General features: G+C 28.5%; 1 protein-coding gene across 4 annotated transcripts in view; it reads right to left on the reverse strand.

The window, feature by feature from the left end:
* LOC107439947 (serine proteinase stubble) overlaps nt 1-16,199 on the reverse strand; it is an 83,642-nt gene that overhangs the window by 21,500 nt on the left and 45,943 nt on the right. The window contains exon 1 of one of the 4 annotated variants that reach the window (XM_043042853.2): nt 650-700. The exons of the other annotated variants lie outside the window; for them this stretch is intronic. Coding sequence (XP_042898787.1) covers nt 650-656 — 7 coding nt within the window. The 5' untranslated portion in view covers nt 657-700. Of the gene's footprint in view, nt 1-649; nt 701-16,199 lie in introns of those variants that run through there. 4 annotated transcript variants of the gene reach the window in all.

The following is a 16,199-nucleotide window of genomic DNA, read 5'->3' on the forward strand; positions in this document are numbered from 1 at the left end:
GCTCGAGATCGGTTAATCACGAGTTCGATGTTAATTCAAGTTGTAGCTCTAGTTCATTTACGTCGCACTAGAGCTGCATAATGGGCTTTTGGCGACGGTTTGGGAAACATCCCTGAGGATGATCCGATGACATGCCATCACAATTTTGATCCTCTGCAGAGGGGATGGCACCCCCGCTTCGGTAGCCCAACGACCTGCGCGCGAAGTCGAGCACTTTACGGTAGCACAGTTTAACGAGGACCAATACCGCACACTCTCGGTCCCTACGCAGACTAATCCACGTGGTCACCCACCCGCACACTGACCGCAGCCAGTGATGCTTGACTTCGGTGATCTGGTGGGAACCGTGTCTTAACGATCAGTTCACTGCGGGACCGATGTCAATTCAAAAACGAATATTTTATTATTATGCAATCAAGACTACACAGACACAGTGATTGAAGACCTCAAGTTTCTGTCCCGAAGTCACTAAAGAAATTCAATTCTCAGAAACTTAAGCTTGAGGTAATAGCCTTAGCTCTATTTTTTCGAACTATAAGGTCATTGATATTGATATAAGACAAACTTTCAATAAGTTAAGGAAACACACTCGGTATTATGCAAAGAATAAGACGAGGTTTTTATATAAAAAAAGAATTTATCTTTTTACCTTTCATCGTCTGAAATATCTCCTTATCCAGTTATGAAGAGAATCCGCTTATGAATACTGCAAATATTTCGCTTATAAAATGGCAACAAAGGCCCAATTTTTTCAGATACATGAAGGGTTTGCCACGTCATGGCTCGTCTTGATAGTAGAAGATTAAGAGTTTCATTTCAAATAAAAATTAATTTGTGTAGTGTTATGTTATCTGAATTCCTATCAGACAACAACAATGACAACAAATTTACTTATTGTTTGACCTAAATCTCAGCATAATGGCTTGCACATTTCTACATTTCAAACTTTTTTTTTTGTTGGTCTCTTCGGCTAGGGAGCAATGTGCTCTCCCCAAACACCCTGAAGTATGAAGGTAGCGGGTTCAATTCCTGCTTTCCCTGTATGCTATGTTTCCGTATTTTAAAAATTGTCAAATGCTTTCTGATGAGTTTAGAAACTTGCTGATTTTTAATGAAGAAGCAAGCAAACCTGCATATGTTATAAATAAATGAAGAAAAAAAAACAAAAACAAAAAGAATATTTTTCTTAAAGTGTTGTTTGTTTAAGTCGGATATTTATTGTTTAGTAAATTTATTCATTTTAAAATTATTTGATCTTTCTGATTTATATTTTACATTTACANTCAGGAATTCATTCGCCTAAATTCTAACAATAAAATTCTTTCGTCCATGAATCTTATTTTAATGATTTTTCAACACAAAAAATTTTTGTATCCAAAACTTTTCACTGTTAAAAAATTATTAAAATAAGATGTCATTCATTGGTAGTGGAAATGATAAATAGTTATAATAATTTAAAAAAAAAAATCTTTAATGCATCGGGTAAAAGTCTTTACGACGCGCGGCAATGCTGCTCTCCTAAAAGCCGCTAAAGCACATTTAAACTTTTCTTTTTGAATCAAAAAAAACTTTGAAACAAAATACTATAGTCAGAAATTGTATTAAATGAAATGTGTCGGAGATTTCCTTTTCGTTTCGAGTCTAAGTAATTGACAGAAAAAACAAAAGCTAGTAATTGAGAAGGTTCTCATTCAATGAAGACTTTATTTAAGCTGACTGTCTGTTAAAAAGATTATTTATAATTTTAATATTATATTATTAACATAATATTATTTGTAAAAGAGATTATTCATAATTTTATTATTACATTATTAGCCAAATAATATTAAAAAAAATTATTACAAAAAAAATTAATATTGTACACTTTAAGTTATATAAATTATTTAAAATTATTATAATTTTATCATTATATTATTAGTATAATATTATTATGTTTTTTTTTTCAAATGGCAGGCACTGAACATTATTCTTCGCCTTAGAATATGTCGGGATTGTTACTCATTTCACGTTACCCAGTGGGCACCTGTGAACCAAAGTCACAGAGGTGAGCAACATTACTCACGCCACAAACCCGCTTATGGGGTGGGCCACATTCACACACAACAGAGTACAACACAAGAGAGAGAAACATCCATGCCCAGAGTGGGATTCGAACCCGCAACCATTGGCTTCGCAGTCAGGCGCGCTAACCGCTCGGTCACCTGGTTGGCATAACATTATTTGTAAAAGAGGTTATTCCTAATTTTTTTAATCATATTATTATCATAATATTATTTGTAAATTACGTTATTCATAATTTTTTTATGATATTTTTAGTATAATATTATTTCTAGAAGAGGTTATTCATAATTTTATTATTATAATATTATTAGCCTTGATATTTAAAAAAGGCAGTGATGTTTTTTTCCCTACCGTATTTGGGGCTACTCCTATGTCTTATTTATTTGCCTTTATTAATTAACTTTTTCTCTTCCCATTTTTTAAAAATAAAATAAAAAAATTTTTTTATTATAAAAAAACATTTTATTATAAAAAGTAATTTTTTGCGTCATTTTCTGGATAAGACAATTAACTTAGTTTCATTTTAAACATCAAAATTTTATATTGGATACCATTGTTTAATAAAAAATTTTTTTCATTTACAGTCTTTTGCAAAATATATGTACTTGAAAGTGGTATGCAATTATAAAATTATTGGTTTGTAATACTAAATAAAATTCTTAAAAAAATAAATAAATAAAAAAAAAAAAACAGGAAACAAATCTCACTATTCATGCTTATTTCAGTTACGATTGAGAAATTCACTTTCTTCTAAACTGTTTTTAAAGTCCGTTTTTTTTCTTCTTGAAAATGTTATAATATGCTTTTTTGGAACGAACATAAAATTTACCCATTGTCTGCGAATTCAGGTGCAAGTTTTTGAAAATAACCATTTATTCCCATTGTTCACTCTAGTGAAAGTTTTAGAAAATCAAAAACATCCGGAACAGTAACTGAAAACAATGCCGACATCCGGAACTGCAATTGTTTACTATACAAAACATCGATGTTAAACGGAATGTGAAATTGCAAGGAAAAGTGTTATCGTTTATTTATTTATTTTTCTTGTCATATATATATGTGTCTAATTACTTAACATTTACCCGATACCTAAGTGACAAACGTATTTTAAAATTTGCGAACATAGGGTGGTTAACAAGATCGATTGAGATTACTTGTAGTAATTTCTGAAATGTAATAAAAAAAATGTATTCCAAAAAATTCCATTTTCTGCTGACACGTTTTCAGAGATTGCCCAAAAGTGCGAGAAAGTTGTGTAGACACCAAAAAACGTTGAGAATTAAGATAAAATATATATTTGAAAGNACAAACGTATTTTAAAATTTGCGAACATAGGGTGGTTAACAAGATCGATTGAGATTACCTGTAGTAATTTCTGAAATGTAATAAAAAAATGTTTTCCTGCTGACACGTTTTCAGAGATTGCTAAAAAGTGCGAGAAAGTTGTGTAGACACCAAAAAACGTTGAGAATTAAGATAAAATATATATTTGAAAGTTTCCAGAAAAATGTTTAAAAAAAATTGTTTCTAAAGATTTTTCGGCATAAAATTATTTAACTTTAAAAAGCTTTCAGAATTATTAAATGCTTAATAATTGCATTGATATAAATTATATTAATATTAATTAAACATAGTAAATTTACTAGAATAGCGTTAGATATGATAATATTTACTGGAATAATTTAGGCTAACATGACGTGTTCTTGAATAATTTAAAATAACATAATATTTTCTTAAATAACTTGAGATAACGTAACATTTTCTTGAATAACTTAAGATAACATAACATTTTCTTGAATAAGCCAAGATAATATGAAATGTTTTAGACTAACTTATAACATTTTCTTGGATAACTTAAAATAACGCGAACATTACATGTGTACATATAATACATATACATATAATTAACAATACATATAATTCACGAAATAAATCATTTTATTCTGGGTAAAACAATTTAATAAGATTTAATGAAATATAAGATTTTCTTTGTGTATTTATAATGGTGGTTTAAAATATAAATGTCATCCGGCCATATGTATGTCTAAAAACTTTGTTTTAGGACAATTAGAATAAATGCATAACCAAATCACATTTTATATAATTCACAAAATAAACTGTTTTCTCTCCGGTACAAAACAATCTAATTAGATTTAATGAAATGTAAGACGTTCTTTGTGTATCCAGAATGGTGATTTAAAACATAAATTTCAACTAGATTTACACAGTATTAAAAAACATTGTTTTAAAAGATTTAAAAATAAGTAAGAAACCAAAGAACGATAAACATAATTCACAAAATAAATTATTTTATACTGGGTAAAACAATCTAATTAGATTTAATGAAATATAAGACGTTTTCTGTGTATCCAGAATGGTGATTCAAAATATAAATTTCAACTAGATTTACACAGTATTAAAAAAACATTGTTTTCAAAGATTTAAAAATAAGTAAGAAACCAAAGAACGATAAATGTAATTCACAAAATAAATTGTTTTATACTGGGTAAAACAATCTAATAAGATTTAATGAAATATAAGACGTTCTTTGTGTATCCAGAATGGTGATTCAAAATATAAATTTCAACTAAAAAAAAACATTGTCTTATAAGATTTAAAAATAAGTAAAAAACCAAAGAACGATAAATATAATTCACAAAATAAATTATTTTATACTCGGTAAATCAATCTAATAAGGTTTAATGAAATATAAGACGTTCTTTGTGTATCTAGAGTGGTGGTTATTTATGTTATTTAAAACAGGACAGGGACATAGCGATAATTAAATCGTGCACTTTTTTGAGGAATGTCCCAACGACACGCTACGCTCTTCGGAGCATGTAACAAATTTCTCCGATTTGCTGCAACGATTTCGTTGGCTTAAAAAAAATGCGAAGAAAAATTCGTGCAAAAGTGAAGTTTTTCGTGCAGAGAACTTCGATTGTATGTTCGTCAACAAGAATAGCACGTGTACTGTTCCCTTTAGAAAGACACGGAAGACTTGATTGGCTGAAAGGAGAGAAAAAATAAATAAATAAAAAGCTTGGGTCTCTACTTTTGATTTTTAATCACCACCTGCACGAAATTCTTTTTTTTTTTTTTTTTNTGGATGAGCAAGTTCGATTTTTCTGTTTAAAATAGTCTCCATTTTCAGTTAAAAAAAGTAACATTCTCGTTTTTAAAAGTAAAGAAATGGATCAATGGACCTTCAAAAATTCACTCAACTTAATAAATGCTTTGAAACAAAAAAAGTTTTCTGCTTTTTCTGTAAAGCAGGGGTCCTTAACCTATAGATCGTTCTACAAGAACTTTTCATCCCAAGTCCAAGTTACCCAAGTTTGCTAGTAAATGGATCTTGAAATATATCGTCAGTTTAACTTTTCATTTTGGAAAACAAGGAAAAAAAGTTGAAAAAAACGGACGTAGTTCAACATGTTTAAGAAAATGGGCATAGCTTGATGTGCGCGTCAATGATACTAAATATAACTCATAATGCCTTTATATACAATGTTATACAATGAACCCCAATTCTAAGCACTTACTACATTAGTATGAGAAAAAAAGAAGTAAAAACTCAATATGAAAGCTCAATAAGTTGTACTCACTAGTTAATTCTTTAAAAATGCAACACTACTACTCAGTGGTGTAACAGTTCTTGAGAACTCGAGTCTGTCTCAGAACAACCTTACATTCTACACTGTTCTGGGCTTTTGCTTTCCAGTTAAATTGCAATAGTCATAATGGAACAGCAGAAAAGGTTTCAAAATGACTTTTCAAAAAAAAATTATAAATTTTTTCCCCCCTTTTTTCTATTAACTTAAAAAATCTGAAACAAACTGTGTCTGGACCAAAGAATTCTACTAGATCAGATAGATCGTAGCTTACTTGACTAGATAAACCATAACATACTTGACTAGACAGACTAAAACCTTCTAGATTAGATAATACATTAAACAATATAGACTATAACATACTAGACTAGTTATACCATAACCACACTGAATAAGATAGATTCCAGCATTCTATACTAGATAAACCATAACTTAGGATAAATGAATCTTAAGATACTAGATTTGGTAGACCATAACATAAAATAAAGGAATCATAACATACTAGAATAGATAGACCATAATATAACTAGAAAGTTAGCAGGACTCATACATAATTTCTACATGCAGCTATTCAGCATTAGTTTGAAAGCTAGAATTGAAAGCAAAATCCATTTTCCAAAACTTGCAAATTATGCTCATACCATGAACAAGGATTGCAAGATTTTTCAGTTCTCAGTTTCAATTGGATCAAAAATTTAAAAAATCTCCGATGATTCTATTTTTAATGTCTTCTGTTTAATACAAACTTTAAAACTTAGTTTAAAATAACCTTTTTTTCATATTCTGATGCATTGAAAATAGAGTGTAACAATTTAAAAATCAAGATCTTGTGTTCTGCACTAAACTTAAATGATATTGCCAACTTAAGATAACAAACTAAAGATCTTTTGTGGTCTGAGGTCTTTGGGACTCGTGTTCCACATTTTGTGGGAATAAATTTTTGAAGTGCAATAGTTTGTAACTCAGTGGGTTTTAGACTTTGTGACTTTTGTTAAAAACTACTTGAAAAGTAATATTGCTTTTTAAATAGCACGTGATGCTGTATAGAAGAGTTTTTGAAATCATTTTCTAATTTTCAACTTTAGAAGAAATTTAAGCCGTAAGACTTGCTAAGGGACCTCGGTGGCTCTAGGTAATGAGACTGTGTGAGTAGTTTTAAGAAGAATTTTTAATTAAAAGGACCTTGATTAAAAGTAACACTCTTTTCTTAACTACACGAATTTATATATAAAATTTTTCGCAGCAATTTATTATTATTTTTTTTGTTGAAGAAATTTAGACATTACAAGATATATTTTCAGTTTGCTTCAGGTTGTGGAATTCCTGACGACATGAGATTGGGGAGCCTTTACCTCTAAGACCCTCAGGCTCATAATGGACGACAGAAGAAATGTTTTTTATTAGGAGGAAACAACCTTCATATCTATAGTTGTGAAGGACGTTCTCAAAATAGAACACTACTGTAAAAAATTTGAAAAAAAAGAAAGAGAACAAAAGATATTATTCAGTATTGTTCTCTTGAAAAAGTAAAATCGTCTATTTGTTACTCACATAGATTTATATTTATTGTTTAATTATTGGGAAGAAGAAGTTACATCCGGCCGATGACGCCTAAATTTTATTCTAATCAATTTAAAATAATATATATATAGCACAATAAGGACGAAAAGGAAAGAGAGATTAACGAAGAAAATTAAGAAAAATAATCATAAGTTTTATTTATTGTGCATGACCTGCAAGTATATGACTCTTCTAAAATAAGGTAAAAATATACAGAAAACATGGAACAAATATAAAGATTTAGGAAGAGGACGAAGAAAAATTATTAAAATAAAATAATTTCAAAAATACTTAAAAATTTAAAAAATAAATATTAACAAATAATAAACAAAAAATATAAAATTAAATGTTGGAAAAATACAGAATAAAATACAAAATGTAATAAAAATTTATTTTGGAACTTATTAAGTAAAATAAAATTAATTCTATTGCGACTTTTGATTTCCTGGATCTCTTCAATAAAGTTCCCCTTTCTAAACTAAAAGATAATCTTTTGAGTTATTACTATGATTATAACAATATCCTTAATTGCGATTTTGATTATTGGAAATTCTAATTAATATTCGTCTTTTTAATATTTATCTTTGCAATAGAAAACATGTTTTTGTTCAAATTGATGGAATACTACAAGGATCTAATTTTTCATCTTTCTTAGCTAACTTACATTTGCATTATTATGAAAGAAATTATACTCTTTATATTAAATTTGTTTTCAGATTTATTGTTGATTTAATTATTTTTAATTTTCAAAATTATACTGTTTTGTTAAATGTATTCACCCCCAGGAATTCTTCTTCCTTCGTAATCATGACGATAATATTAAGTTCAATTTTTCGGATTTAGGTAGTAGAAAAGAAGAAAATATTTGTATTGTTGATTTATACGATTAAATAAATGATTTTAAATTTAATATCAATAAACTAATTACATGGAATTCCAATATTTCTAAAAGCAATTATTTAAATACCATTTTTAATCAAATGAATTGAATTATAAGAATTTGTAGTTATGTTTATTTATTAATCCAAAAAACAAATACACAAACTCTTAGAAAATCTGATTAAAAACAATGGGTATCCTACTAATGTAACTAAATTCTATATAAAATCATTGAGTTAATTGTATGTCATAATTATTAATAAATTTATTAAACATTTCTTTGTTAACCAATTTTATATTTTTACCATGTACAAATTCGGGCAAATTTGTGGCTTATAATTTATTAATATTTAATAAAATTTTTTTTAAATAATTGCTTAAAATTTTTTTAAAATAAATGCTAATAATTTCTTTAAAATCATTAAAGTTGTATAATTAAAGTTCAACCTTATTAATTTTATTTTATTTTATAACTGTCATTGAACATCCGACCCAGATTTGAGTATATGACTACTAATGTTCAACTCCGTAGCCTCATAATTTTAAACCCAATCCAAAAGACAAGGGAACTCCTGGTTCAGTACCCCCTAGAGGTATTTTTTATTTTATTTTATAACCGTCGTTGAACAACCGACCCAATTTTATGGGTTTACGACTATTAATGTTCAGCTCCGTAGCCTTGTAATTTTGAACCCAATCCAGAAGACAAGGGAACTCCTGGATCGAGTATTGGGAGAAATTTGCCTTCGTGGAGGACTTTTTGATGGAGCTAACCCGCACTTGCGTTACATGGAGGGGAAGACCACGTGAACCTTCCCCGGTTAGCCTGACAGCAAGGGAACTCTAACCCATGATCCGTCTACTGAGGATATTTCACGTCAGCACCGTGGTCGCTGCAAGCCGGATGCGGAATTCGAATCGACTGGGATTCGAACCCGGTTCGCCTCATTGGAAGGCGCTCTATCCCCTGAGCCATCGCGGCTCCCCTTAGAGGTATTGATTTGTTATGAGAACTTGGAAGACTTTGTGACCTCGACAGATTTAACGTGCACCAGTCGTTGTTAAATATACGGGATTTCTCCGGGTGGCTGGATTCAAACTCCCTATCTCACGAACTCAAGTCCAAGACCTAACCAAACCAAGACCTATCAAGGCCTTAACCTAATTAATGATAAATTTTAAATTATCCAGTTTAATATTATTAACTTGCAGACATTTAGTTTTAGGCCAATTCAAGGTATCTAACGCAATTTTGTAAGAACGCGCCAAAAAATGATTCCTCTATCCTCTACGCTTCTATTTTTGTAATCTGGTAAACTTGTTACGAAAATATTTTAAATTATTTTTGTAAGATACATTAAAGTACATTAAAGAATATTCTGAAATTTTCTTGCATTTTCTTTCCTTGTTTTCGGCTTGATTTGTTTTATTTTGTATTTTTTACTTAATATGTTCTATTTTCGTTTAAACTATTTGGGTGCACTTTACACTAATGTATTGATATATTTTACTTTGGCTATATTAATACAATATTAGAAAGTCTTTTCTGCTGATAAAATCGCTCGAACTGATGGTAAGATTATATTTTTTCCCTATTTTTTGTTTTTATTTTATTTTACTTACTAAATATTTTCAAAAAATATTTTACTTTAATAATTTTTCTTCTTCTATCTTCACATATATATAAATGTAGGAATTACATTAAATGAAATAGAAAGCATTACGATTGACTTGCAATACGTAGTAAAGCATTTTTTGTTTCGAGACTTTTGACATAAGGTAACATATAATTTATAAGTGTCATTCTCACAATGTTGATCACTTACAAGTTACAATGTACTTCATCCTTGTAAGGACTTCAAACATTTTTTTTGGGGGGGGAAGTGTCTTTTAGAATGTATTTTAATAAAATAATAAAAATTAGGATAATTATTTTACAATTATTATTCGTTTTATGTCACTAAAATATAGCATAACATAATATACGTCACTAAAATATAGTATAACATAATTATATTATCTTAAGTGACTTCATTTAGGCATGTAAAATTCCAAACATTAAAACAAAAGTTCTTGACGATTTTTTTCTTCTTTTTTGCGCACATTACATAGTTGAAAAATGGTCTTGACACATATTATTTGGTAGATAGATTGCGTATGCATGAAAAGAAGCACGATATGTGAGAGTGCAATGTTACGAAGGTCATTGAAATATGACCGATTCGAGACAAAGCAAGTAATTCCGCTTATAAAATTTTGAAACTGAATATCATTCTAGAAAAATGAACTAGTCAATTTTTCTAGAATAGAGCAAACCGCTATAATCGAGCATATAAGATACATTTTTATTATTATTTTTATTTTAAATAATTTTTAATCTGAATTTTTTTTTCTGAATGAGCCAAGCCATTTGAAGAAAATATTTATGACTAAATATCCCAGAAACACAAATAGAAGCATTGGTGAAAAAATGTGGAAACCTTATAAATAGCAAACGGTTAAAGGTTACAAGAGTTTCAGTTGGAAGCAAATCCAAAGGTTTGGTAAAGATATTTTCTTAATATATCCAATACGTAAACAGCAAGCTACCTTTTCCTAGAAAAGGTGTCCCAAGCTTATGCATTTTGAAATTTTTGTTTAAAACTTACTTTAAACTACAAGGTACAAACATAAATTTTTACGATTCATCTAATAACTCCTAAAAAAGTAAGTTTCATATCCATTTAACATATTTCGAATTAACATCCACTTGATGTAATGCATTTTTGTACATGGCTGAAATGCTTTTCTGAATGCTTTTTAATTCTGAAATGCTTTTTAATTGTAATGTCGTAGATACCATTATATCTTGCTCGTACAGCTAAATTTTCAGTTGCATAAATAAGGTCAACAAGAGATTTGTCTGAAGAGTAAGATAAATTGCTCATCTCCACAAATAAAACCCTCTGAAACCAAAAACTTTGCTAAATGAACACGATTTCAGGTTTTTAATATAATTAAGAAAACTCTGGCGTTAGAACTTATAAATCTGGCCTCTGCAACTTATACATCATAGAACAGGTGAAGGTTAGACCGAAACGTATTAAATGGTTAGATAATTCATAGATTATTTTCAGCAGTTATTAAAATAAAATGGATCAAGCTAAATTTTCAGTTGCATAAATAAGGTCAACGAGAGATTTGTCTGAAGAGTAAGATAAATTGCTCATCTCCACAAATAAAACCCTCTGAAACCAAAAACTTTGTTAAATGAACACGATTTCTGGTTTTTAATATAATTAAGAAAACTATGGCGTTAGAACTTATAAATCTGGCCTCTGCAACTTATACATCATAGAACAGGTGAAGGTTAGACCGAAACGTATTAAATGGTTAGATAATTCATAGATTATTTTCAGCAGTTATTAAAATAAAATGGATCAAGCTAAATTTTCAGTTGCATAAATAAGGTCAACAAGAGATTTGTCTGAAGAGTAAGATAAATTGCTCATCTCCACAAATAAAACCCTCTGAAACCAAAAACTTTGCTAAATGAACAAGATTTCAGGTTTTTAATATAATTAAGAAAACTCTAGCGTTAGAACTTATAAATCTGGCCTCTGCAACTTATACATCATAGAACAGGTGAAGGTTAGACCGAAACGTATTAAATGGTTAGATAATTCATAGAACATTTTCAACAGTTATTCAAATAAAGTGGATCAGAGATAATTAAAACATATTAAATTGGTATATAATTCATTAATGATTTTTATGATTTATTAATCTAAAAAAAGATCATAGAAATAAATCAAAGCAATTTAAAATATTATTCACAGAACTTTAACCTCAAAAATAGAAAAAAAATAAGTTGACATTTTGGTTCAATGACTTAAATCTCTTTTTTCGATTTTTCTTCTATCTTTACTCAGTATCTGTCCTTATCACGAAACGCTGGTTTGAATTTGTTATAACTCCAGAACTGTTGATGATAGGGTTTTGAAATTTAGAGATCGGCTAAGTGGGCAATGTTAGCTCCCGGTCCTAAAAATGGTTTAAGGATTTTAATTATTCCGTCAGAAAGAAATGTTTGAAGAATAATTTTTTTCCTCGAATTATTTTAATGTTAGCCATTGTTTTAAATGAAATTGTAAGCGATTCTGTGTGAGATTTTATCGCATATTGTTTAATTATTTTTTATACGTTCAGTCATCAAACGTGAATGGTATATACATCGAAAACGTCATCAAATTAGCACTTCTAAAATGTCTTCAAATCACGTGTTTAGTGTGTATCGTTGTGCTTTTAAAACGTGTGTTTTTAAAAAAAAGATGCAACGTTTCTCAAATACTTTAAATTCTGAGATGAATAAGTTTGGTACAAAATAATTTAAATAATTTTGTTAAAAAAGTAGCATTTCTACGTGTCTGTCAGAAAAAGTAATAAATAAATTAGTCCATGTAACTTATAAAAATCGAGTTTATATAATTTCGATAATACTCTAGGTATTTTACATAAAGTTTATATTAAAATGTGTAGCAAGATTTTTTCATAATTTTTTTTAAAGAAAGCAGAATAAAAATAAGAAATCCAAATAAACCACTGTCTTTGCATCTGCTTCCTTTAAAAAATTTTAAGAAATTCTTGCAAAACATTTATGTTAAACTTGAATATAATTCCTGGAACTTCGTATAAATATAAAATGAATATAATACTTAAAAAATTAGCTAAGACTTGAAACTATCTAAACTTGATTTTCTTTCAAGTGACACTCAATATTTTATTTATTTATTTTTCGTACAGACCCATAAAATTGTTGTTTTTTAATTTATTATTCATGCAAAATGTGCCAGTTACAAAGAACAAAAAATTGAAGCTGTTAAAGAAAATATGACAGTGAGTTTTGTATGTAATCAGATTGGTATAATGAGTTGTAAAGGTTTAAATGCTGCAGACATCCTAGAGAATGGAAATAAAGGAGAATTTGAAATGGCTGATAATTCATGGTTGTCAATTTTTAATGAATGTCTTAAGGATTTGGTAACGTTATTTATGATGCATTTGGACGTGTTTAGATCTGTGTTAAGAGAACGAGAGATGTCTTATCAGCTGTTTATTGACATAAAGGAAAATAAAAACCAGTTACCAACTACAAACGAAGATCCAATTTTATTTATCAATTATTGAAATTAATTTTTATTATGGATGTGTTAGCTATATGAATTGAACTATTTACATCAAAAAATAAATATTTCATCATTAAAATCAATAAAGTGAATATTTCAAAACTAATTCAAAAGAAAGCTTTTTTTTCAAAATGTTTAGACGACGTTTTTAAAAATATATTTATATCAAGTTTAAATAAGAATACATTAAAATTACTAAAGCTAGTTCGCATAAATTTTTATGGTTGTTACATTGTAAGATAAATCGAGAAATGTTACAAATGGAACAAAAAGCTTTAGAATACCTTTAAGTTTTTAACTCTTTTTAGGTTTATTATGAATGTTTTTAAAATTTATTTATACTTTGTTGCACTATTATATGTACTTTGATTTTCTTTACGTTTTTTAGAGAAGAGTTACAATTACTTTAAACAAAAATGTCGAAAAAATCATTATGTTTTTCTGTGTTCTTTAAGTGCTTATCTTAATTTGTTCAAAATATTTCAAATTAAAAAGAAATTTCTCGAAATATTTAGCTGATTGATTGTTTCGAGACTTGTATCAATTTTAACTGGTTAAATACAGATGCAAAAAGTAGAGTGTGGAAAAAGTTGAACAAATTGAAAATTCTGCTACAATAATAAGCCATGCAAAAAAGCGGCTACATTAAAATTTCTGAAGTTCAAAGGATCATAGTGTTCACCCACAAACTCAGAGCACATGTGAGCAATATTGTTGAAACGGAAAACCTCAATTTCACAATCACTATTCAAAATAATTTAGACATTAAGAACAATACTTCTTTGTTTTGCACTGGTCCTGTAGAACGTTTATTTACCTTTGCATAAGATATTCTAAGAACTTCATTTTATATGATGTTGTTTCGTAAAATTAATAATAACACTTAATAACAAAATATTTTTTATACACTTAATCAGTATATATTTTAGATTTTGCTTTTAATGAAAATATAATAAAAGTAACTGAATTTTTCTAAAGTTAAAGTGTTTCTTAATTTTTGTTCCAAAAATCGCTATTTTTTCTTATTAGAAGCTATTACCAAGCTTTTAGAAACTTCAGAGGTAAATGACAACCGAATGATGCCACTCAAGTATATTTAACAAAGTTATATTTGTAACGTCATTAAAATTATTTAAGTCATTATAAATAGTATGATGTATAAAAATACGTCATTAGTATTATAATAAATTGGGACATACTAAAACAATAATTTATTAATTTAATAAATGGATTATTATATGACGATATAATAATTAATTATTTCATCAATTATCGAACGCCATTGCATAAAGGAAAAGCTAGATAAAATACAGAATTCACATATATGGAACAAACTTTATTATCATTTTAATAAATTGACGTCATCGTAACGTCATTTATAATTGTGACGTCATTACTGAAATGTTCTGCTACCTGCATAGAGAATAAGTCTCTGTAACTAATTATTCCATAACTAAAAAATAATGGACAATGGACAATTACTTTTTCTTCAAATTCATACTTTTTAAAAATCGTTTTAAAATTCATGAGCAATCTCAACAACCTACAATACAAATTTTAGCATAAACATTCAAAAACTACCTGAAAGACATGTTAAACTTTCATAAGATACCTTACATCTTATTCTCTTACGTGACATTCTAGGTTGCAACTTGCTTTCAAGGTAAGCGATGCAAGGAAAGAATTTTAAAAAGCAAGGATTTCAGTCGATTCATCAAGGAATATTTATTGCCAAGGCATTCAAGAGATCCTCCTTCCATCAAAGTGACATTTTTGACGAGTTTTTGTGACACTCCACCCTTGGTGTGGGAAGATAGAGGTCAAATACTCTATGTCCTACATACTTCCACGTAAAGTTTATAAGGCAAAAATCAGTATTTCCCAGCAGTTTGAAATGATTTTACAGTGTAAAACTGTTTCTTCTTAAGATTTCTATACACTGTAGAAATTTTAGAGCGTATCAACCTTAATATTGTTTAACTAGATTAAGGCGAAAATTAATTCTTCTTTAATTTGATTGTATATCTCGCATGTGATATCAAATGATTAATCTCTAACTGCAGAGTAGTCAGGTTTAACACTATATTAAGGTTGCAGTAAATTTGCATGGTATTACGGTTTAGATATCGATATTAGGGCTCACCTTTGAACTGATTTTTTAGAAAGAGTAAATGAAGTGCGCTAAAAAAGAAGAAAGTAGATAAATAAACGGGCAATCTTGAATAACATTTGATCTAAAAATTGGATATATTCCCGTTTTAGAACTCAATCTTAGTTGTTCGAGAGGGTGACCTCAAATATACTAATTAATTAGTGGATGCTATACTTTAATATATGAAATTCGACCGAAATCAGTAGAATATTTCTCGATAAATCAAATTTTACAAATATGTCTTTTTTAATATTCGATTCCTCAGGAATGATTCAAACTTTGTATTTTGCCTTGTAAAATTACATTCTTTTAAATGATGTAAAAAATGATGTAAACTTACAATTCAAATGCTTTTGACTATTGTTAAATAAAATAATATTAAACATTTCTAACATCTTTGGATAAACGAATTTTATTAATGTGTGCAAAATTTTTTCAATTTGATTCAAAGGTTCTAGATCTATGACGAAATACACGAAAAATAAAATTAACCTTAAGGGGTTCAAACTTTGCACCGCTCTTCTGACCAAACTATTGAGACCATATTTCCCAGATCACGGCAACTCTCTATATTTTAGGGGTTAAAAATCCAAATATATCGGAAAAAAGGTATGGTTATTCAGGGGAGTACGTTTTTGTGTCTGATTTTGTATCTCAAAATATTGTCTGCCATACACTCCTTTGAACCATTAAGATTGGGTTCTGGAACGTGAAGATTCTATCATTAGATCAAAAGTTATTTCGAGTGATAAATTTTTTGCACACCTTATT

This window comes from Parasteatoda tepidariorum, chromosome 3, assembly GCF_043381705.1.
Source record: "Parasteatoda tepidariorum isolate YZ-2023 chromosome 3, CAS_Ptep_4.0, whole genome shotgun sequence".
Taxonomy (NCBI): domain Eukaryota; kingdom Metazoa; phylum Arthropoda; class Arachnida; order Araneae; family Theridiidae; genus Parasteatoda; species Parasteatoda tepidariorum.